At 37.0% G+C, this 25420-nt stretch overlaps 1 protein-coding gene across 1 annotated transcript in view; it reads right to left on the reverse strand.

The window, feature by feature from the left end:
• Window positions 1-510: 510 nt before the first annotated feature.
• Window positions 511-25420, reverse strand: part of SVEP1 (sushi, von Willebrand factor type A, EGF and pentraxin domain containing 1) — a 134535-nt gene continuing 109625 nt past the window's right edge. The window contains exons 39-49 of the mRNA XM_087957594.1: window positions 24906-25131; window positions 24127-24282; window positions 22658-22721; window positions 18336-18509; window positions 16673-16846; window positions 10452-10628; window positions 9469-9639; window positions 5046-5141; window positions 3434-3529; window positions 2091-2184; window positions 511-689 (exon numbers count right to left, since the gene is read on the reverse strand). Of these exons, the coding sequence (XP_087813720.1) occupies window positions 659-689; window positions 2091-2184; window positions 3434-3529; window positions 5046-5141; window positions 9469-9639; window positions 10452-10628; window positions 16673-16846; window positions 18336-18509; window positions 22658-22721; window positions 24127-24282; window positions 24906-25131 (1459 nt within the window). The 3' untranslated portion in view covers window positions 511-658. The remainder of the gene's footprint in view (window positions 690-2090; window positions 2185-3433; window positions 3530-5045; window positions 5142-9468; window positions 9640-10451; window positions 10629-16672; window positions 16847-18335; window positions 18510-22657; window positions 22722-24126; window positions 24283-24905; window positions 25132-25420) is intronic.

Genomic DNA, 25420 nt, shown 5'->3' on the forward strand with positions numbered 1-25420 from the left:
AGACCAAAACCAGATCGAACAGGGCAATCGTTTATTATTTATCTCATTTACTTATAAAGGTTATCAGGTATGTTGGATATAAAAAGATCACGATGGAGAGACTGAATTCCCCCTTTTCTATGTCTTATTTTTCCTCTCTCTATTTCTGAAGTGCTTTCAATAGTGGGTCCAATAACAGAGAAGAGACAAGTGTAAGAAGGTTTGATTTAAGACTCGAGATATCATAGTTCTTGGATTAATGCATTCACTTGCATTTTCACTTACGTTACATCACTTACATGAGGTGGGAGGGAGAAAGGAAATATGACTTTAATTAAGTTTCATGCCCAGCGCAAGCATCTTTTTTTAGTCATCGAATACAACTTAGACGCAAGAGTCTTTGCACCCATAATATGAAAGACTGTAAGTTTTTCTCTTTCAGTGAACAAAATTTGTACATTTGTGTGTTTGACAGCAGCAACATTTTTAGCATGTATCTTTCTGCAAGAGAAAAAAAAACCCATACAGATGTTTCCATTCAAAATTAAATGTTTAAGAAAAATATAATAATAATAATGAATTCAAAACAGCTTTTAAAAAAATCCACTATATTTGATTTGACTGTAGTACCAAAGTCCATTGGATTGGAATTAGAGTCTTCATAATTTTTGCTCTTAAATTAAAAGTGGTGGAATCCAGATTTCCGTTTCCTAGGTTAGAAGACAAGAAAGAATCCATTATTCTTGGCAGATTATGAAATGCAAAGAGAAATCTGTTTTGGTTGCATAAGGGGGATTTTACTGTAACATGGCAAGGTCCGTATACATCTGAAACCAGGCCTTTGCACATATACCACAACCTGTGTGAAGAAACCCAGACAGAAACAGGAGCTCTCAAAGGTGCTTTTCCAAAAGGCAACTAGACTTTGGTTTTTTTTCCCTTGAAAATGTTTTGTTTCTCATCCAAGAAACTTCTTCAATTCTGAAGAAATGAACTAAACTGTCAACTTGTAAAGCATTCCTACACTTGTTTCCATGTTGGCATAAGGAAAAGGGGTGGAGGGAAGGATTGGAGAAACATATGGCAAATGAACTTAGAAGCACATTCCAACTTTATCTTTAAAAAGATTGTAGCTAAGCTCCTGAAGCTTTTGCCCTGAAAAACTTTAATTGGAGAACATGATGAATGACACCTAGCCCCTGTCCGTGCTTAATTGGAGAAACTGATTTATGGTACACCCAGGGGGGAGGGGGGAAGCAGGGTCACAGATGACTGTAATTATGTATGCCAGAATCGGCTTCATACAGGTCATGGCAGTATTTCACTCCTAATGAATTCTTTGAAGTTTTTGAAGTTTGGCTCAAGGCTCATGATTTAATAAGGGCAATTGCTGGAATCCTGACACTGACAGCTGAAGAAGCTCACTGGATGAGAAGCAAAACGTTTTCAAGGAAAAAACCCCAAGAAAGTCCAGTTGCCTTTTGGAAAAGTACCTTTGGGTCAACCATGACTTGGATGATTGAAACTCTCCGTAGACAGAAATAGGAGCTTTGAACGCAGTTCCTTATTTTAACAGAAAATCTTTTCCTATCAAGTGGCAGCTCAGTACATTCTCCATTAGTTCCAACAGATGTTCTGTTCAAAGTGAATACTGAATGGAGCAGAGGTTCTGCTTTAGTTGAATATATTATAAAGTATATATAAATTGGCATGGGACTAGCATGGACTAATTTTTGGAATTGATATCATGGGTAAATTGTAAACTAATTAATACCATGGATAAATTGTAAAAGTAAACTGGAGTGAGTCTAGAATGGACTCATTTTTGGAATTAATATGTGTTGAAATGAGGTACCGCCAACACTTCAGGAAAATATCTTGAATTAGACTACTCTGCATCTTGGTTTCAAGGCTTTTTTCAAGCCAACAGATTCTCTTATAAACAGTCAGGTCTCCCATGTTCTACTGCTAGCTAATTCTCTGGGATGAATGTTTAAAGTAGGAAATTGCAAGCTGGCCTGTAAGACAGATTGAAAGAGACCAAAAATGTGAATAATAATAATAAAAAATCCTGGTAGGTTACACATCTCACAAGAAAATGGCAAGAATACCTAGAGCAGTCATGTCCAGTCCATGGTGAAGTACAATGGCATCGGTTTGGTCGTATACATTTCCCACCATTTAAGCATGGAGAGTGACAAACAGCTGCATTGGAAGATCATAGAGAGGCATTACCACTTAGCACAAATTAGGGTATACTCCAACATTTGGGATTGCATTTTTACTCTTTATATAAATGGTACCTAGTAATATTGAAATAGCATAGCTGTGTGTTCACCTAATGAGCCAAAATAGCAAAAGGCACTGCTAGATACTGTATAGTACATAAGATACTTAAGCAATTCATTTGAAGGAAGGTATACAAGATGAACAGAGTACAGATAAGTTTTCATATGCAAATCAAGCTGAAGAATATGGAGTATGTTAAGAAAAAATAGAAAAATAAGTCATACTGTTTTTGTTGAACAAAATTACCTTTGCAGAAATTGAATTTAGCTATGTATTTTTTAAAGATTCTAATTCTTCATAACTTTCCATTTTAAAATCCCTTGTATTTGCCTTTCAAATATCTCAGAGAAGCAAAAATGAAAACACTTATGTCCTTTCAAATATGGATGCAAAATAAATATTGTGGCTACACATGGAAATTTTCTGACAGACAGTATTATTTGGCTTTAGAAATAGAAAAAGTTACACATGCAGTAAAATGGTGTCTACATGACCCCATTGTACAATTAAGTGTCTTTTTCTGTTCAATTAGTTAGAACTGAAAAAGTATTTCTGAATAGCTCCTGCATAAAAAAATGTATATTACTTGACCTATTTGGCTAGGGAGATGTCTCTGTGAGTGATTTGTGGTTTGTAAAAATAATAACATTTTGTACCAGAGAGCTTATTAAGAGAAAGGTTTAAACCTTTCTCTTAAACCACTGATTTCAAAGTATTGTCTGCCTTAAAACATGTAATGCTTGAAAACCACAGCAATATATCATAATTCCAAACTTCCAAATAATACGAAGGTAGCAAAAACATAAATTTCCAGACCAGACATGTAAAGATATACAGGTAGTCCTCATTCAGATACCACAATTAGGACTAAGTGAATCGTCATTTGAATCCCACCACTGTCACTAAGTGAAATTACAACTGTGCTTTTGATCTTACTTCAGTTTTCCTTTGATTGACAAGCCTACAAAGGTCTTAAATTGAGGAGTGCTTGCAAAGGGTTCCCCCCCTCCAATTTTTGTAACTGCAAACATCACTAAATGAGGATTATTTGTACTGGCTGTTTTTTACTGTGTTTTTCCCCCAGAACTGCATTTAAGTTGCATTTATACTTTGTACTAAAGTGCTATTGGGAGGTTGTAGGAAATTCTGAATTAAATGTGCTTACCCTGATGGCAGCGTGAGCCAGTCCATCCAGTTGGGCAATCACATTGGTAAGGGGCCACGCATCGACCTCCATTCAGACAATGCAAGATGCAGATGGCTGAAGGGAAAAAAAAGGGAGGCGGAATGGGAAGAAGAAAAAGGTTTCATTCAAATAGAACGCTGGTTCTATTTCTCACAAAACTAGAACAATTATCCCCCCCAATCCAAATCATCTTCCAAAGGCTTAGCCATGTTGGTCTTCATTAAAAATATCACAGAGCCTCCTAGCATCCGAAAAGTTGATCCATTTATTATCACAAATAATAAATTGGTTGGTCTTTGCGATACTACAATAATTTCCATAATTATCATTCATAGCATTTACTGTAATCTTCATCATTCTAAGTTTATAAAACATTCACAATTTGCAGTTCAAACAGACTGATTTCTTCAAACTTGAATAATCTATCTTCTAATTATTAAGAAGTGACTGTTAGTGTGCCATAAGTCTTCTTAATTTCATAAAATTCTTGAAATTTCTAATCCCTTCAGAATAGATTTTAGGTACAAGTGGCACTAAAGAAAAATAAATTAAGAAAAAAGGCTCTTTGCTTTTGTCAATGAAGTATTCATTTAGTAAATCACACTCACAGAAACTTAGTATTCAAAGCATAAATCTTCACATTTTTATTAGAATTTCTGTTTAACAATGTATTTCTTCTTCATTCTATTTTTAAAGTAACACCTTTCAAAATGAAACTCAAAATACATCCTGATTCTGTAAATGATAAATTAGAGGTTTTTGTGTGGGTGAGAAAGAAAGTACAGCCTGGTATAATAGATACCAAGTTTATAAATAAATCTTAGCTTTTCTATATCACAGTGACTACTTTCATAAACCGTTCAATCAAGTTCTACTTTTCAGATTACTCATCAATAAGCTGTCACTTTGGAGCATACAAAATTTAAAAATTAGATAACAAGATGTTCCTGACCACATTGATTGAAAAGCAGTCTTCTCTAAAATTTGTATGATCTAGATCAGGGGTATCAAACTTGTGGCCCCACAGGCTCAATAAGCCCACCAAAATTGCTGTCTTAAATTCTCTGCCTGGATCCATCAGTAGTTTTCATCATTGCTTCAGATGCATCTTAGAGATTCCTTGCTTTTGCATCAAAACTCTTTTTGCATCAAAAGAGTTAATACTCAGCAAACGCCCCAGAGTAGCAGCCTACAGAGTCTGAACAACTAGAGTAAATATAATCAGTTCAATGAAACTTACACCTACAAAATAGTAGTTAATAATTACTGATTCTTTCTTGAGATTGTTGGCATTCCAATCACAGGCACATTTATAAATGCAAATCTTAAAACGATCTCATTGTATACAAAGTAAGCAGAATCAAGTTTCTATTGATCTTAATAACCAAAATAACTTTTATTGAATAATTTGCCACACCACTAGCATGGCGTCTATCTATTTTTAAAGAAAAACCAGGGTCAAGAATCCCAAATGTGTAGAAAAAAAACTTTCCTTAACCCAGTATATCAGAATTATAAGAAGCTGTAAAAGTGTACCTCAGGAGAACAATTATGAAAATAAATATAATATTATTAAATGAGAGATACGTACGCTCTTCACAGAGGCGCCCCATCCAACCCTCAAGACAGGAACAAACATTTGGCCTCTCACAAACGCCACCATTTTGACATGGGAACCGGCAAACAGCTAGAAAGGCCAACAAAACCGAGTTAGAACAGGAAATTAGAAAACAAAAATTATTCATCCGAAAAATAAACACTACTAAGCTGATAAGGAAAGAAAACACACAAACATTTATTATTATAATTAGTATTTTAGAATTACTAGGCAAAAATCACTTAATGTTACTTCAGCTATGGGTTTATATAGTGCCAAACCAGGTTGACCTCAGAAGGCAGATTTCCCTTTTTATATTTCTGAGGTTTAGTTTTTTTTAAAAAAATGTCTATATCAGGGGTATCAAACTCGTGGCATCATGTTGTTATCACGTGATGTATCGTTACTTTTTTCCTTAAACCAGAGGGGTTGGTGTGGCCAGCGCATGATGCATCCAGCCCACAGGCCGTGAGTTTGACACCCCTGGTTTATATCATTCTGGATGTGGGAGTCCAAGGAATTGACTGCCCCTTGCCCTTCTGCCAAAATATCTGTATCCACAATAGAAACATTTCTGATAATAAATCTGCATCTGTAACCCTTTTACAGGCATCCCTGCATCCATCCTCTGCTGCCCACAAGCTCTTTTTATCCAGCTGGGAGGCATCTGGGCTCCATGTTAAGCTACTCACGTAGCCAAGGAGGTAAATTGTTTGGTGTGTGTAATATCAATCCACTGGGCAAATTCTATGGTAATGGGATGAACAGAAGCCTGAATCTGGAACACTGTTTTTACTGAGAAACAGTTCTGGATTACAAGGCTTGAAAACAAAATCCATGCTTATAATTATATAATACTTTTTAATGATATATCTGTAATTGGTTGAGAGCGTATTAGTTTTGTAAACCCAGGACATCTGCTAATATTACTCATACTAAAGATTTACATGATCTGCTTTCATGCTGCCTCTGATGTAGGCCCTTCAAAGCAAAATGCTGGAAGCCTTTTGTTAGTCAATAAGCCTACGTTATTTAAAACACACTTTTAAAAATGGGTAAAGAGAAGTCCATTATGACATCAATCAGGAAAATACAGGCCATTTCTGCTACTTCTGCCTTTTTTGTCCGCCCCTTTGAGGCAGGAAGTTGAGAACAAATACTACACAATACAAATAATTATTATTTAAATATAATCTTCTTTTGCTCAATAGGTCGTGTTCGCTAGTGATAAACAATCTGTAAGACACCTGAAGACACTGTACAAACAGTGTTGTAACAATATAAAGACTTCAAATTTATATTACTGTTGTCATTGTGTAATCCTATACCATTTGGGAATAGATTAATTACATATTCAATATTAATTGGAACTAAGTCCTCTTGATTTTAAATTCAATGGAACGTTTTTCATCCAAGAGGAAATTGTACCGATTGTGGACAGTGGCATGCACAGCACACCAAGATGAGACCAAATGACATACATATAGTAACACTATTATGCAAATACTATTCTATCCTATCCTCTATTAAGCAAATGTCTATCCTGACATTTGATGGGAGTATGTAAATCACGGTACTTGTAGGACATTACAGCAATAGCATGTTCTGTCATTTCTCTCCCCCCCCCCCCCAAGTCCCACCTCACTAGGTTATTTTGCCACAAACTGTTTGATCTACCAACTTGAAATCAACCCACGTTCTGAAAACAAAAAGTAAGAATATTTCTTTCTGTAATAGAACTGAAATGTGCATGTTGTGGGTGCTAAATATGGACTATACCTTCTTCCCAAATTGCTTGGAACAGTTTGGACCTCACATGATCAGTTTTTCCTCTACTATTCATTAAGGCAGGGGTCCTCAAACTTGGCAACTTTAAGACTTGTGGACTAAGTCCACAAGTCTTAAAGTTGCCAAGTTTGGAGACCTCTGCATTAAAGCAACTCAGGGTTGCCTTTTCAGGGTTCTGCGAAAAAGATGCTGTTATTTTAAGAGTCACATTCAGAGTGGACTTCTTAAAGCATCATCATCTTTTTTTAAGCTCATACATACCACCTGACAAAGTAATTATGTTATAAAGAAAGCAGAGAAATGCTGGCCCCATGGGATGTCTGAAGCACTTTCTCTGAAACATCTTTGAGGTGTGCACAGAGTTAGTAAGTACAGAATGTTTCTGGCACATCCAATTCCGTTTGCCCTTATTAGAATTATGTAATTCTGTGAGGGTAGGAAGGAAAAAGGTCATGCAATCCCTGTAGGCAGTCAGAGTTATGGGGTAGAAAAAGCACTGTTGAGGGGGCTGAGGTGGCTCACGTGGTAAGACGCTGGGCTTATGCACCGCTGAAGTCGGCAGCTCAGTGGTTCGATTCCTGTGAGCGAATAAACTGCGCACGGACAAGAAAGGAGTCTCCCCTGAATGCCTACTGGTATTCAGGAGTCCTGCGGGTAAAGATAACACTGCCCCCCAAAATTCCTTTCATAGAGGCAGCCAGCCACCTTGGTGATTCCTGGCTAACACCTGCCATACGCTAAATAAATAAATAAACCACTGTTGAAAGACCAGGGGTGGGCTGCTGGGGGTTTGCAGAGGTTCAGGAGATCTTCTAGCTAAGATTCTGCACAATTCGAAGAACCCCCAAATCCTGGCTGGACCCTCCCAGGAGTTCCCACATGGCCCGTTTTGGATGCAGGTAAGTGCACAGAGGCTCGGGGAGGACAAAAACCAGGCCTCCCAGAAGTTTGGGAAGGCCCGTTTCCAGAGATCCTCCGGAGCATGGGGAGGCCGTTTTCCGCTCTCCCGGAGGCTCGAGGAAAGCCTCCGGAGCCCAGGGAGAGCAAAAACGCCCCCCCACATCATGGTGCAAGAGGCCGACTAGGCCATGCCCACCATAGCCACACCCACCCAGCAACCGGGCAAAGAACCTGTTGCTAAAATTTTTGAAGCCCACCCCTCTGAAAGACAAGCAGTGATTGACAGACTTCCCTTTCTTTGAGATCAGAAAAGGAATCTGCAAACAAACTGCTTACTTTCTGGTTGAAATAAATTTGGAAGGGCCAGTTCCCCAGCAAGGGATGAAGAGAGGGGAATAACTGGACTCAGCTCCTAAAGTCCTGGCTGCTGGTTCTGTTTATGGCACCAAACACAATTGTGAATCTTGTATAAATTAAAGTCTAAACATTTATGAGGATGTAAAACATGGTAAGCCTAAATGTAGGAAGGAGGTCCAGTTCACAAAATTCATACTAAAGCGCATTTGTTAGTCTTTAAGAGTACTGAAAATTTTGTTTTTAAGTTGTCTCTTTAGCTGCTAAAATGAATGTTGCATCTCTTTGCCCTGAATCTATAACCCCTTAGGTGTAGAAGTAGAATATATAGCACAATATTCATAAACCAATCAATATTCAAAACAGGAAGCAAAGGAAAGGTACAGATTTGGAAAACTGAATTCAGATTAGAAAAGGGCTCCTAAATGTAAATATCTGAGACAACTAGAAAGAGAGGTATTATGGCAGTTCTAATATAAAAACTGGGTCAGAATTGTCAGATGTTTCAAACTTCTATATATTATAAGCTTTATTTTATGTTATACTATAAGCTCTTCCTTATAATATCTACCTGAAGATTGGAAGTGGCTTCATCTTGCTGTATGTTGTTACTCCCTACTAATTATAGAAAGCAGAAGAGGAGCAATATATTAGTACAACAGTGTCACATCAAATTGAGGGTTGTACTTAATGAGATGTTGGTAAGTAGAGTTTTAATCCAGAGCTCATATTTAATCTGCCTGTCTGCTCGCCTGCCTACCTGATTGTTTATTTTCTTTTCTGTCTTTTTTTCCTTCCTTCCTTTTTCTTTTTCTCTCTCCCTCTTTCTTCTTTCCTTTTCTTTCTCCCTCCATTTCTTTTTCTTTCTTTCTTTCTTTTTCTTTTTTCTTCTTTCTTTCTTTCTTTCTTTCTTTCTTTCTTTCTTTCTTTCTTTCTTTCTTTCTTTCTTTCTTTCTTTCTTTTTTTCTCTTTCTCATCTTCTTTCTCCCTCCCTCCCTTTCTCTCTTTCTTTCATCATCATCTCTCTCTCTCTCTATTATCTAGTTTTTCTTTAATTTTAATAGGTTTACTAGATGTTGGCATTTGCCCAAGAGTAAATATTTAATAATAATAATGGCATACAATAATATAGATATGTTTTGAAGGAATAGAAACACATCCACATCCACATGCAAGAGTTCAAAATAAATTATATCCTGGCAGATGGTTTGTTCAGGACATCAAAAACATACGTAGTGTTACATGTTGTTTCTTTCATACTGAATGCCAACTTTGGTTAATTTCTGGAAAATGGTCTTTGGAGAATACCATTTACCCTATAGCTCTTGTATGGAACACTGCCTTTGCATAGTTGTTGTTGAAACTGCTAATTTACCTTTGCAAGATGGTGTTCCTGCCCACGTTCCATTCCCTAAGCAGACACTTCGAAGGGAGCCCTCTAGCATGTATCCACTGTAGCATGAGTAGGTCACCATATCTCCATATTGATAAAATGTTCCACGTACCAAAGCATGTTCAACATGAGCAGGTGGCCCACAAGAGATTCCTTAATAGAAATGGCAACAAAGAATTTGTAATGGTAAGCTGCCTTACCCCCCAGCATAGTGCATAAGACATCACAGAAACAAGTAAGTGCAAAACTGAACTGTGGCAGTCTCTCTGCCTTCCAGAAAATTGCAGATAGACTCCAACATCTAGATATGTAAGCATGGCTATCTGTAATCTTCTGTAATATCAGCTGGTATATTGGAGCAAGGGAAGATTTTATTATCTCCTTAAATATACAGCACTCACCTCCAAGGGAGTGTAGATAAAGAAACCTGCAATCAGGAAAAAGGAGGAACAGCTGTATTTCTACTTTAAATTGTTTTGTGCCAAGAATTTGTGAGGAAAGATTATAGCAACAGCAATGCCATCTGATTTATCTGAATATTTTTAGCTGAAGGATTACCTTCTTGTCCTCAAGGATTTTTTTCTTGTTAGCTTAAGGCAGGGGTGTCAAATTTGCAACCTACGGACTGGATGCGTCACATACTGGTCCCGCCCCCGCCCTGTTTAGCGAAGGGGAAAAGTCCTGATATGTCATGTGACAATGCTGTGACGACGCGAGTCTGACACCCCTGGCCTAAAGGCCGTCCATTTTATGGCATCTCCAACTGATGGCTACCCAGCCTTTGCTTGAATTTCAGTACCTTCTCACGTATGAAAGTTGCATTTGAATATGTTTGAATGAATATGTGTCCACTTACATCTCTTATTTCTTCGTTTTGTTTCGTAGCTTTCCTGAAGAGCCAGATGACACAAACATGATTTTAAACAAAAAAGCAAAACAAAAGCCATTTTTCATTAACTACTTACTCTCGCATTTAGCTCTGGTTGGAGTCCAGACCTCATCAGGGTTACAGCTAATCACAGATTGCCCCTGAAGTTGATAGCCTTCTCTGCATTTGATAAATACCTCTTGCCCAACATAAAAAGTTGTTTCTGAGAGGATGGCATTTTCTGGGATTATAATAGGAACAGGGCACGGATTTGCTGTTTAAAGCAAAGAAAGAGGCAAAAAGATAGATTTTTAAATGATTACCGAAGTACATCTCGACTGCCCTTATTTACTTATAAATTTCCATTTCTTCCCTTATTTCTGGGAAATTTACTCGTTATTCATTGTACACAATTTTTCCCTCTGCCTTTCCTTATCAGAAAAAAAAAAAGACTGTAAACTTCCAACAGATATTATCAGAGAGGGAAAAAATATTAGCCATTTGCCTCTTTATTGTTTTTCTATTGAAGATTCCTTCTGCTGCTTTTTATCGTGTGATGTAAAATATAGGAAAACATGGCCCTTTTTATGTTTCTAGAGAAAGTGGTTTGAAGGGGAACACAATTTTTAGAAGAAAAAGGTGGAGGAAAAACCTTGAGATAATCCTGTCTGGAATTCTCCTGTTAATTATTAGGAGAGGTGAACTAATGGTTTTCTGCTGCTTCCACCAACGAGGGATTGCACATGGACACACCTTTTACTGTTTATTATTCTGCTTGGTGGGAGTGGAACAGGGAACAGTGCAATACTATCTCTTCATTCCAGTGATAGCCCTCACTGCCAATACAGCCATTACCTTTCAGGCAATACTAGCAGAGAACAGACATCACAGCCGATCACATCTTCCTGCTTTGCCCTGTATCTGTTGTGACCCGTCAGCTGCCAGCAGAGCTAGCTGCACTAGTCAGATGAGGAGGAGGTGGAGGGACAGCCTGGGACAGCTTCGGAGCCTTTGGAAGGCTCTGATAAGGAAACAGCATCAGAGACAGAAGCAGAGCCGGGACTTTCCGTCCTCCCCCAGGTGGAGAGGCAACTGTCTTCAGGGCCTGAGCTGAGTGAGGAACAGATGGGGCCCATCCCAGATGCGCATATGCACAGAGAGGAAAAGAGAGGAGAGCAAAGGAAAGCAATAAGCCGGCTCTCAGGGAGAGGCACACGCAGACAATAACCAGTCCCTTCCTGGCTGGGAAATTAATAGGAGGGGTTTCGGAGTGGCCAGGGGTCACAGACAACTGTTCATTTTCTAGTATACAGCAAGCAATTCGGATTTCTTGGATAAACCCAGGTTTGTTGGGACTAATTACATTTGCTTTTGTTATTTATCCCTGTGAATAAAAGACTGTTACTGCCTGGTTATAAAAAGGGGTTGTTTTACTTGCGGGTAAACATCTTATCACTACTTGCGAAGGCTGGGTCAGAACAATATCCCTCCTCCAAGCAATTTTTTTTAAAATTAAAAGCAATTAAAACTTTGATTTTAGAAAGTTACAAATGGATTAGGCTTCCTGATAAATTTGAAACAAGATTCTGGAACTGATTATAAAGAATTCTTCCTGTGGGAAAATGCTTTGGTTTGAATTCTTTTATAAAACACACAATAATACAAAACTAAAAATTGGACCTTAGAAAAAACTCTAAGGAAATAAAAATACAATAAAAGAAAAACATTCAAACTTGATTTATTAATACAGAATGAAGCAAAATATTTTAACATTGGACATATTGAAGAATGTTTTTGAACAATGGCGCCAGAAATTAGTTTTAAAAGTGTATGCCTTTATCGAAAAACTGTGCATAAAAGACAGTATGGAAGAAGAACAAGTTTTACGTGACATAATTGAGATCGATCTGAAAGTTGAATTAAAAAATGACAAACTACAAAAATGACAGACACAGATGTTACACTGGAAATACAAAAGGAATGGGCTGATCTCTTAATTAAAAGGGATATACAAATAACATACCAAGAGAGTGACCCAGATACTTTTTAATATTGTATTTAGAAAAGAGGTTTTTTAAAGCTTTAAGAATCTTGTGAGAGGGGACAAAGAAAAATCGAAAAGAAATTAAGTTATAGGACATTATTTGACGGGTCTAAAGATCAAGATCGTTAGAAGTAAAAGGAAGGACTATAAACTTGTTTTACTTGATCAAGGTTAAAATAGATACGATGTTATTTCTGTTAACATTCTATGGAAATTTGCTGATATCAGGACTAATATGATGAGGCTTTACATATTTGTTTATAGATAAGATATGGGATATGGTTAGAAGATATTATTGGCTATATTTTAAGAAAAAGTAAGTTACTAAAATTGTTTACATTGGTTATCATGAAGGGGAGAAGTCTCTCTCTCTGTCACACACACGCACATAAATGTGTGTGTGTGTATGTATGTATGTATGTATGTATGTATGTATGTATATATGTATATGTGTGTGTGTGTGTGTATGTATATATATATGTGTGTGTGTATGTATATACGTTGCTACAACTTTAAAAGAACTACAATGACGTGGGAGAATACCCGAACCAAGCCGAACACCATACATGTAAGTACCCTGAAAACTTAAGAAAACATATATGTATATGTATATGTATATGTATATGTATATGTATATGTATATGTATATGTATATATATATATATATATATATATATATATATATATATATATATATATATATATATATATATATATATATATATATATATATATATATATTCCTTTTTCTTTGCTATATTCTTATTTTTCTTTCTTTCTTTCCAGAAGTTGGTTCAAATAAGGCTTTTCTGAAGAACATTTGGGGAAAATCTAGGGTGATGGCATTTGCAGATTCTTACTGCTCTATGTTTACTGTATTTTTAAATGCTATTGTTGACCACTGAGAGTCCTTGAAAATTATGGCAATATACAAATCAAGCCAATTAATCAACTGGAGGAAGGATTCCATAAATGGGATAAAAACACTGAAAAAGCTCTCAATAGATTTATTACTTGTCTTACATAAGGCAACAGGCAGCAGAAAACCTCCCAAGATAATAAAAACATACAGGCAAGTTGACATTATTTTTTTCAAATATGTAGAGACTGTAAACTGATCAGGGCTTAATTCTAGCAATTCAAATGGTATTTGGACACAGAGAAGAACATCTGAGTTTTTTTCCCCTAGTATCAGTGAAATCTTGTTGTAGTTGAATTTTTTTTTTTTAGTTTAGAAATGGAGTTCAAACATTTTTTACTCCGATTTTTTAAATAGCAGTAGCACTTAGACTAATATGCCCCTTCACAGTCCTTTACAGCCCTCTCTAAGTGGTTTACAGAGTCAGCATATTGCCCCAAAGAATCTGGCTCCTCATTTTACTGACCTCAGAATGATTATTTTAAAGATTTTTTGAATGTTTTTGGCTTGTCTTATGGATGTTTGTATGCCACCAAGGTCACAAATATTATTGGATGCATGCACCCACACATCTGAGGTTTCTCAAAAGCTCAATTTTTGATTAGAAACATTGGGTAAAAATATTTCTGTTTCTTCCTCAAAATATTGTTTTAAAATGTTGAAATGTTGTACATAAAAAATTACATCATGCCTTGCTTGGTTCTACAATTTGACTCAGTGTATCCTTGCTGCCACCTTGAGGTCAATTAAGACATTTATAGCAAATGTTATTATATAGCAAACACATAGTCTTTTTTGAAAGTGAAATAAATATTTTAGAAATATGGTTGAAAATTCTAAATATATAGGATGCGTATAGAAACAGACATACACTGTAGACAATTATCTCATGGCCAGTCAGCAGTATGGCCTTCTACAGAATTAGAAATTATAATTCCTTTACAAGCAATAGTCTTCTAAAGCAGGGGTTGGACTTCAGGGACCACCAAACTCATAATTTTAAATATCGCAGACCACTAATATAAATTTTGACTGAAGGTGGCTTGCTGACGTTGGTGGGAAAGTCGGTCCCATATTGCAGAGCTGCAGTAGTCATAGGACTGGCCCTTTGCTCATCCCGGAGCAGATGCTCCTCCACCTGGGCAGAGGTGGTACTCAGCAGGTTCTGACCAGTTCTGGAAAACCAGTAGCGGAAATTTTGAGTAGTTCAGAGAACCGGCAAATCCCACCTCTGACTGGAGATTGCACAGTATCCTTCCCCTTCCATGCCCACCAAGTCACGCCCACAGAACTGGTAGTAAAAAAAATTGAATCCCACCACTGCACCCGGGTTCACCGGCCTGCCATGGACTGGAGGAGCTGCTCCAGACAGGATGACCAAAGGGCCAGTCTTGTGGCTACTGCAGCTCTGGAATATGGAACCGGCTCGTGGTGGGGTTGGAAATCTCCGCTGTAGGGGGTGACACGTGTAATGTGCAAATTTGCGGTTGGTGAAATGTGCAAAAAGCAGTGCAGCCCTCGCCGGCCAGGATGAGGTAATGGTGCTGTTCCGGCAAGAGGGGGGCTGCGGCACAGACAGGCTGAAGCAGCGATGGAGATGGCTGGAAGGTGTGGGAGCGAAGTCGGAATGCTGATGCCACGCAAACGCAAGTAGCTTAATAGACTGATGACTCATTAATAGACCGATCCTTAGATACTCTCTGGAGGAGGACAGAATGGAAAATCTCCTACAATTGTTCTGAATGGCAGTTCCTTTCGAGGAGACCATAAAACCACTGTTTTATGGCAGGGGTGTCAAACTGGCGGCCTGCAGGCCAGATGCGTCATGTGCAGGCCATACTTACCCCAGCTCTGTGAAGGGGAAAAACATTGTGATATGTCACATGACGGCAACGTAACATTGCGAGTTTGACACCTGTGTTTTATGGTCTCCTGTGGGATTGAGCACCAGGAGCTGAAGGAGTTGACATTGTTGCCAGAACATTGGAGTCTTTAATAAGGACATGAGGCCAGTCAAACTAATTTTTTAAATCACATTTGGAAATGTTCAATTTAATCAGTTTAAGAAGTTTTAAACAAAGGCATAATAATTTTAAATAATATATAATTGGCAGAAATAAAAAAAAGGATTTTATCAGAATAACAGATTTAACAGATAATCAGAGTTGGCAGGGACCTTGTAGGTCATCTAGTCCAACCCCCCGCCCAAGCGGGAGACCCTACACCAGAGTTGGAAGGAACCTTGGAAGTCGTCTAATCCAGTGGTCCCTAACCTTTTGGCTGCACGGACTGGTGGTGGTGGTGGCAGCGCATGGGGGGGTTGGGGGCAGTGAGGGAGGTGATGGGTTTGTGCGCACAACCTCATCCCACGCATGTACAAATGAAGCTTTGGGCACTTGCCCACGGCTTGCGTGGACCAGTTCCCAACAGGCTGCAGTCCAGTACTGGGCCATGGACTGGGGTTGAGGACCCCTGCTCTAGTCCAGCCCCTGCTCAAGCAGGAAACTCTATACCATTTCAGACAAATGGCTGCCCAATCGCTTCCACTGGTGGAGTACCACAACTTCAAGTCATTCCATTGATTAATTATTCTTTCAGGAAATTTCTCCTTCGTTCTAGGTTGGCTGGAAACTACTCAAGGAGAGAACCAACCTAGGATTTTGATTTAAGGAAGTTTTAAATGGATTGGGAGACCAGAGAGATTTGGAACATCGATTATTTTTGCTGTAAGATTTGAAAAACAGGCACGTAATTAAATAATATACTTGGTGGCAAATGACTGAAATTAACTAAATCCATAGGACTGAGATTTGAAGAAGGCTGCAAATGGACACTAGAGGGAGCTAAAGCACAAAGTAGAAAAGAGTTAAAAATGGCTAAGCCAGCTGTAACTTTTTCTTATCTTAAAAGAGTTGTGGATAACTGGCCTGAGATATTCATAAAATATATTTCAGGAAGGATACAGATAAAAGTTTAAATAGATAAAACTTTTAGAAGATTACGAGAAAAGAAACTTAAAATCTTTTATCAGAACATAACAGAGTTTGGAAGCATGGAAGAGAATAATACTGAGATTACCAAAATGGGAATACAGAAGACAAATCAAAGTCACGTGACGGTCCATGGCTGTTTTAACTCGAGGACTATCTGTATGATTATTAAAAACTTCAATAAAAAAGAAATAATGGTCATAATGTAACATATATTCCAGAAGCGACTTTCCCGACTTGTTAAATTTTAACAGATCTATCTCATGAATTTGAACATTTTTTTGGGGGGGAAATAATATCCAGAATTCAGTTTTGGGATATTTTAAAGTAAAACATCTACTATCTATTATTAAAAAGTAACATACGTTTGCACGAAGGTGTTGGGTGGCTCCATACTCCGGTTTCTGTGCATTCTGCAATCGGTTCGCCTTCCAAACTGTAACCCCTATTGCAGTAATATGCAGTTCTGCTGCCAACTATATTGTTTTCAGAGACGACGTTTCCATTCTCAATCAATTCTGGATCTTCACATCTGGTTTCTAAAAAGCAGGGTATTATAGTTAAGGTATCTCTTCTCCGTTCAATCACTAATAATGCAGGTAGTCCTCGACTTATCACAGTTCGTTTAGTGACCGTTTGAAGTTACAAAGGCGGTAAAAAAAGTGAGTTATGACCATTTCTCACACTTCCAACTGTTGTAGAATCCCCATAGGTCACGTGATTAAAATTCAGTGCTTGATATTTAGGATGGTTGCCGTGTCCCGGGGGTCATGTGATCACCTTTAGGGACCTTCTGACAAAGTCAATGCGGAAGCCAGATTCACTTAACAACCTTGTCATTAACTTAACAACGGCCATGATAAATAACAACTGTGGCAAGAAAGATTGTAAAACGGGGCAAAATTCACTTAATAAACGTCTCACTTAGCAACAGAAATTGTGGTTGTAAGTCGAGGACTACCTGTAATCAAGAGAATCTTCTTTGGGGGGTAATATGAATAAATTTATAGTTATGAAATAGGGACATATAGATTGATAAGATGGAAAACAGAATTACTATTTTTTGATAATGGAATCTAATGCTCTTCTTCTTTATGCATAGAAATAAATGTGGAATAAGCTTATTAAATGTATTGAAATATTTTTAGGATTGGAATGTTGGCTTTTTTTAAATTTTAATATGAATGGAATAATTAATGGAATATGTGTATTAAATATACTGAAATAAATGAAATGATATAGGAGGAGAGCTGAAATGGAATTAACCTTAGGGTTTAGGATTGTTTTATTGTTTGAATGAGTAGATTAATATGTCCTTCTCTTTTGAAAAATTTAATGAAATTAAAAAGGGGAAAAGCCATGCAGAATCTGATTTATATATGCTATGTAGTTTTAAAGGGATTATCAAGTTTAATGTTTTAGGTAATAATGCTAAATGTTTAATGGGATTTAAAAGGGGTGAAAATTAATGAATATGTAACTTAGAGGTGGCGCACTTATATTGATATTTCAGGGGGGAAATCAATTTACAGAAGAAGTGTTTTTTAACTAGAATTTAAGATGAAATATACAAATGTGACAGTTAAAAGTACTAAAGTATAATGATTATGAAGTTAACATAAGTGAATTAAATAATGAGATAAGTATTTGGAATAATACAATAAAATAGAAAATGTATAAAAGCATTGATAAGAAACTGGATAGAAAAATTGAATATGTAACTATAGTCATATTTGTATGTATATGTGAAACCTGGAATCATGCTGTTCACTAAAAAGAGGTGTCAAAATGTGGAAAACTGAATAAACCTTGTTTAAAAAAAGAGAATCTTCTGGATGAATTTTCATTGTCTAAAAAGGATTTGAAGACCTACAACTACTTTTGATGTGGAATTCTGAGGCATTACTACATATACCTTGGAGTTGGAGTAAGAGGTGATGTATTCAATTTAGCCTATTGGCTCGGAATAGATTCCAGCCACAACAAATCTGGAAGAATCACAAGCCCCAAACAAAACCCCATGATCACCTTCACATGTTGGAAGGGGTTGACTCCAAGATCCATTGGCTAAGCAGGTGATGTTCTCAGGTCCACGTAAGTGATACCCGAAATTGCATACAAAATATATATTACTTCTGTACATATTTTCTGTGGCTATGGAAAATGCATTTGCTACTGTTGGAGGGGCTTCACATCTTATGCCTACAAAACAAAACAAAACAAAACAAAACAATCCTTATGCCTGTAATTTATGATTTATTCTATTTCTTCTTGGGCTGTATGCTTAGGACATGATTTTTTGCCAACGTGCATGGATTATTACTTACTCACACATGTCGGAGCTAATGGCACCCACTTCTTGTTAACATTACAGATCCTTCCAGTTGGCCCCTGTAACTCATATCCCTGATTACAACTGTAGAGAACTTCATCTCCAAGTAAAAAGCCTTTGCCAACAACAGATCCATTATCTACTGGTTTGGGGGAACCACAGGATATTTCTGAAGGTGAACATATAGATTATTTTGCTGGCAAGAGTGGGATAGTGACTGATTCATCCAAAAGGGTTTTGCAGAGGTCTACAGGTAGCCTGGCTTAACAAACATAATAGGGACCCACACTCCATTGCTAAGTGATGCAGTCATTAAGTGAAATACTATGTGACTGCGATGAACTCACAGTGTTGCTTCCCATTTGTTCACTGAGTCATTCCAAGTCATTAAGCAAGACATAACCCCGACTTACAATTTTGCTGCCATTTTCTCCACTGATTCTACTAATCGGAAGCTATTTATGAAGCCTGAAAATTGCAACCACTTGTTCTGACCCAAACCCTTTTCCAATAAGACAAACAATAACTAAAGGGAACAGAAACCTTTTAATGAGTCTTACGAATCCCCGATTAAAAGGCTGCTGCAAACTAATTAACTTTGATAAGCACAAACCTTGCCAAAACTGTGCAAGACTGCCAAGAATCACAGATAAGAAATATTTCACAACAATCTTCGGTTTGTCGGCCAGCGAGCGGCAGGGATTTGCGAAGCTGCGCGATCCTGCCGCGCTAGCCGTTTTGGGGCTCCGACCCACACGGGTACGGGCTAGCAGCTGCCCTGCAGGGGCAGCTGAAGGTAGGGGGATCCGGAGAAGGGACTGGGGTGTTGCAGACCCCTCCTGGCCGGCAGAACCCCTTTTCCCAGGACGGTGCAGCGGTGGTCCGTAATGGCCGCCACAAAGAAGCAGGCAGCCGGGTAAGAATGCGCAGGAGGAAGTGGAGAAAGTGCTTGAGAGGAGAAAGTTTTTCTTGGCTCCTAGGACTCTAAGACATATTTAATAAAATTCCTGAAAAGTATGACTTTCTGAATAATACCTGCCAGAAGAGGAAAAAAGCGGCTGCTTGAAGGTGCTGAAAGGATAGCTTTCCCTCTTTTCCTACGGAATAAATAACTGGATATTAAGAAACCTATATTTTTAGGTGGAAATTGGTTTTAAGCGATGAGTGGGAAGAGAGAGGATTAAAAAGAAAATATTTGTATGCTAAGATTTTGTTGGAGCAGATGCCTTAAGGATTTGAAGACTAGAATATATTGTAATAAGATTTTAAACAGATTTGGACTTTCTTTCTCTTTGATTGATATTACCCCAGAAGGAGAAAGTGAGAACTCTGCCTTGGTTTGGACTGATTGATAACTTTGGGACTGTTTTATCTTTTTTATTTTCTTTTGAATATTCTGGTTGTTGTAAGAAGAAAGAAGGAGAAAAGAAAAGAAAAGATTTATAATGGCTCTTTCTGTTGAGGAACTAAGAAAAGAATATGAACAAGCAAAAAAATGGTAAAGATGGTGTGGAAGAAGCTTTCCTTTTCTTAGAAATGGCGCTTACTAATTATCAACAAAAATTACAACAGATGAAGACAGCAGAGGAACAAGAAAGAAAGGAAGGAGCCATCTTTAATGAATCTCAGAATTTGATCCAGAAAAAGGAAGAGAGAAAGAAAAGAAAAGAAGAGAAAAGAAGAAAACTAAAGGACTTAAGGACTTAAGATCTAAAAAAACATTTAAGAAAGGGAAAAATAAAGTGCAAAACCAATATGATGATTGTAAACAAAGGGGAAAAGAAATACGACAGAGAAGGGAAGCCGGTAAGGCAGAGGCTAGAAGAAGGGGGGTAGAAAGGTTTGTTGGGAGAAGAAAGAAAGGGAAAAGGTGGAGAAAAGCTACAATGTTTTGAAATTAAATGGAAAAAGGAATTTTTATGGATAATGGATAAAGTATAATTTTTTTTTTAAAAAAAGATTTTGCAAGGTACATAAGATGAGATGGTAGTATTGCAATGGTTTAAGAGTTGATAAGAGATTAAAATGTTAAAATGTTTAAAAATGATTGGCTTTAAAACTTAATAATAGGAGAGGTTTAGAATATTGTTTTAATTAAAGAGTTTAATAAAATTATGGTATTGATGTTATTATAAAATTTTATTATAGTATTTTTTTTTAATATTTGGATTTATTGTCTAATTATGCACTTAATTGTGTTGGATGTATTAGTTAGATAGAATGTACCAAGCAAAATCTGATTGGGTATTAGATATTATTTTAAAGATTAATTTGATTAACTTAGGGGAGATAGAAAGGCATCATACTCTGATTAATGATTTCAGGAGAAACTGATTTTCTTTTTTTTCATAAGGGATGAGACAAAGGGATGATAAAAATGGACAAAAGATACAAATATAATGATTTAAACTAAGATGATTAATTAAGGTAGAATTAAGAAGTGTGAAATACGTGGAGAAGTTAATATAGAAGGCTTAGAATGGTAAATAAAATAAGTAATGATATGTAAGATGAGCATGAATATAATTGAAGTCCATGAAGAGAGAGACACCTGGGTCCAAGTTACTTCCAAAAAGATTTTTTTTATGTTTTGTGTGTTGTGTGTATATGTCTTTTTGGGGGAGAATTGGTAAAAACTTGTAGAAATATAGAATGAGAATAATGGTAACTAAGTCAGAAAGAATCAGATGAAATAATAATAATGATATTGAATAAGAGTAAAGAGAAGTAAAGAGAAATTGAATAAGAGGTTTTGGTATATTATATGGAAATGGTTTAAAACAGAATCATAATTTATCTGACTTGTTAAATTTACAATGGAAAAAGGTTTAAACATGTAATGAATAATGATAATTTGTGTGTTTTAAAAATTAATAAAACTTGTTTTTTTTTAAAAAAAAGAAATATTTCACAACACAAGAGTCTTCAAATACCAACTTTAATGTCCATGAGGATGAGTTTCAAAACGTCTTTGCTTCCTGCAAAGTGCATTCATTCACAGCTGGCTTTTATCTTCTTGAAGGAGGGGCCATTACCTTGCAGCCTTACTCCCGAGTCACCCATGCTGTTGCAGCTACTCTTTCCTGCGAGCAATCTTGCGTGCACACGCACTTGGCACAGGCTCCTTGGGAACCTCCTCATTGCTGCTGCCAGCCCCCACAATCTTCCTAATGGTCCTGGCCCCTCATCTGAGTCCTCGCTCTGCTCAGCTGTCCGCACCTGCTGCCGGCTAACCACAACACCACTTGAGTGCAGGTCACTGTGATCATCCTAAACAGATAATGGTTGTGAAGTGCACTAATCTCAATCAAATTTGTCGATGCTGTTGTAAATTTGAATGGTTACTAAATAGGGCAGTTGTTAAGTAAGAACTATCTGTAATTACTAAAATCATAAGCAATCTATACATTGGATTTGATAGAGGACAGTATAATAGAACTCTTTCCAAATGTATGTCCTTGTTCAATAGGAAATATTGGTGCTATTTTTTTTTCCTAGTGGCGCAGTGGTTGGAATACAATATTGCAGGCAAACTCTGCCCACAGTCTGGAGTTTGATCCTGACCAGCTCAAGGTTGACACAGCCTTCCATCCTCTGAGGCTGATATAATGATGATCCAGATTGTTGGGGCAATATGCTGACTCTATAAACTGCTTAGAGAGGGCCGCACAGCACTACGAAGTGGTATATAAGTCTATGGCTATTGCTTTGCCACAGGCAAAAACTTCTATTTGCAAGTCTTCGTATTTTGTGATTTTTCTCTAATTCTTTCTCTTCTATTATTATTATTAGAGTTCATTGCACAGTGAGCCAGATGTTTAGACCAGATTTGGCATTTTTATCTGTCTAGCTTTATTATTATTACATTATCCTCATATAAATAAGTGATATTTTAAATACTGTTAAACATTGTTTAGCTTCCGCAGGCAAAATAAAAAAAATATAGAATGTCTTTCTATCTTTTTAAAAATCACATTCAACCTAAGCCTGAGAGGAAATAAATGAATCCATCACTTACTTTTACATACTGGTGTTACTCCACTCCATAATTTATCTCCATGACAGATGCGTTCTGCATTACCCTATCAGACAAGAGAATGGTTCAAGAAACACCATGATATATCCATCATTTTGTCATACCCTCACAATCTTTAAAAAACAGATACGCCTTTGGTTTACATTCTGCATGATTTAATGAAGAGGAGAAGCCAACATTTGATAATAGGATATCCATTTTTCTCTTAGCTGTTATTTAGCAATAACTTGATCTTTTCTCTCCTGAATCCCCCATCATAATAAATAAAAACCAGATTTAAAGGATAAATACAAGCTAAACCTTTGTTGCTTTATTGAAGCATTGGGGGTAGGATTTTTTATTTGTGTTGGAAAAAAACAATGTCCATTGCTATATTACTTTAAAAAAATATAAAGCAATGATAATTTTATTACTGTTTTTTTTTTAGACTACTCACCACTTTGCTGGTCCTTGGATAGAAATGTGAGGAAAACATTGTAATAAATGATGGAATCGCATGTACGTGAGAAATACAATTCCCTTAAGATAAACCTGATCTTCATTCTTACTATGGTATTTTCTTAATTTCTTTTATTGAAAAAAGGGCTGGATGATCACAAGTAAGTGTGACAAATTTCCAAATGAAATGTAACTATTTCCTATTTCTAGTAGGCTATTTTTAAAAACATGTTTTAATTTTAGATGTTGCTGAAGTAGATGCTGAAATACTAAGAATTTGATAACCTGCACTGCTCATACTGAAAGCCTTCATGCAAGAGCTGCTTTGGCAGAATTAATTAGTAGATTTGTATACAATAATACTGATGTAACACCATTCAGACAACTATGCAACAGGAAAGTAACAATGGGTTGTTCCTTTTTTGGTTAAAAAATGGATCCTTCCCTCACTAACATCCATGATTCTTGTGTTTACTAGTCACATAATCTCTATTTTGCTCACTTTAAGATGTACAATGATTTCATTTAATAAAACAAACCCATGAAAATTAAGGAATGACCAATACTAACAATGCAAAATACAGGACCACATTCTTGTATTTTATGACCACGGCTAAACTCTTTCTTGTGTCTCTCTTTCCCCCAAACTTCTGAACCTAAGCAAGCAATGCCTGAGCATTTTAAACACTGTTCTCCTGAAGAAGTTGCCTTCATGTTAACTGTAAAGGCAGTGCAATTTTTATTTTTGCATTTTGTTTCTTTTAACATGGGTTGATCTTTTTCTTTAGTGAGACAAGCAGCAAGTAAAGCCTAAATGCATCCTTCATAAGCCTGTAACAAAACTGTATTTTATTTTCAGACTTTCTACCCAAGAATGGAAGAAGCTATTCTAAGAAAAAATGATCGTAGTGAAAAAGCTTTATGAATTAACTTTCTCCTGATCTAAAACTAATGTGATATTGCATGGATGATACACAAAGGAACAGGCTATAGAAAATATTCCATAGACTTACCTCTAATTCAAAACCCAAGTCACATTTATAAAGGACAATATCTTTGTAATTGTATTGGTTGCCAATCACAACCCCATATTCCGGAGCTTCAGGTTTTCCACAGGAGACTGGAGCGCAGGTCTCATTTGAAAATAATGGTGCCCAGGTCCCATTATGCTGAAAGAAAAGGAAAGTATCTTTGGCTTTGCTAATCAATGAAAATAATTACAAACAAGTTAAATTATACATAAAAGAGCCTGTTCAGTGTAGAGATTACAACCATTAAAATCACAAGTTCTGATTCTTTCCTAGGCATGAAAATCAGCTGGCTAATTTTGACCGTTATGAGGAGAAAATAGAAGACAGGGGCCCATGCTTACCTCAACTTGTACAAAATAAAAAGTAAAGGTAAAGGTTTCCCTGTCCAGTCCTATCTGACTCTAAGGGGCAGTGCTCATCTCTATTTCTTGGCCAAGGGAGCTAGTGTTGCCCGAAGACGCTTCTATGGTCATGTGGTCGGCATGACTATATGCCAAGGTACACAGAACACTGTTACCTTTCCGCCAAAGTGGTACCTATTTATCTACTCACGTTTGCATGCTTTCCAACTGCTAGGTGGGCAGGAGCTGGGGCAAGGAACAGGAAGTCACCCTGTCATGTGGCACTCGGGACTTGAACCCAGTCTATCAGCTTTCCAGTTGACAAGCTTAGCGTGACAGACTCTCACTATTGATATATGGCTATAAGACAGGGCTTTTTATAACCAAAGCAAAACAGATTGGAGGGGAAAATATATTTACCTGGCATGTGGAGGTGCTGGTACCCATCAAAAGATAGCCTTCTGGACATGATAAGGTAATGCTTTTATTCACAGAAAATTCAGTACCAGAAATAATAACATTGGTTATATTTGGTGGCATGGGACATTTTCTGGGGCAACAGGAAATAGTGTTAGGGAACCAATGCCCATCTTCCTGACAGGTGCATATATCCACTTCTGTCTCTATCATATAACCCTCCAGACATCTGAAACAAGGTAAACTTTTGTCACCCATAAGAATTGTTGTACATTCCACATTAATCATTCTTCCCCTTTAGTTATTTGCCCTGAAATGCATCAACTGGCAATTTCAATTTAAAAAAAAACAAAACTTCACGGACCTATTCCTGCAAATGTTTGTTTGATGGAAGAACAAGCTTAATAATAATCACCAAAAAATTTACTTAATATGACTGATAACTGTTAACATATTGACTACATCATTCATAAAGACTTTCATCTTTTCGCTGGACTGAGTATTGCTAACCTTCCTGC

The sequence above is a fragment of the Notechis scutatus genome, chromosome 2 (assembly GCF_049901735.1).
Source record: "Notechis scutatus isolate UNSWTSFEM ecotype Mainland chromosome 2, rNotScu1.2, whole genome shotgun sequence".
In the NCBI taxonomy this organism is placed as follows: Eukaryota; Metazoa; Chordata; class Lepidosauria; order Squamata; family Elapidae; genus Notechis; species Notechis scutatus.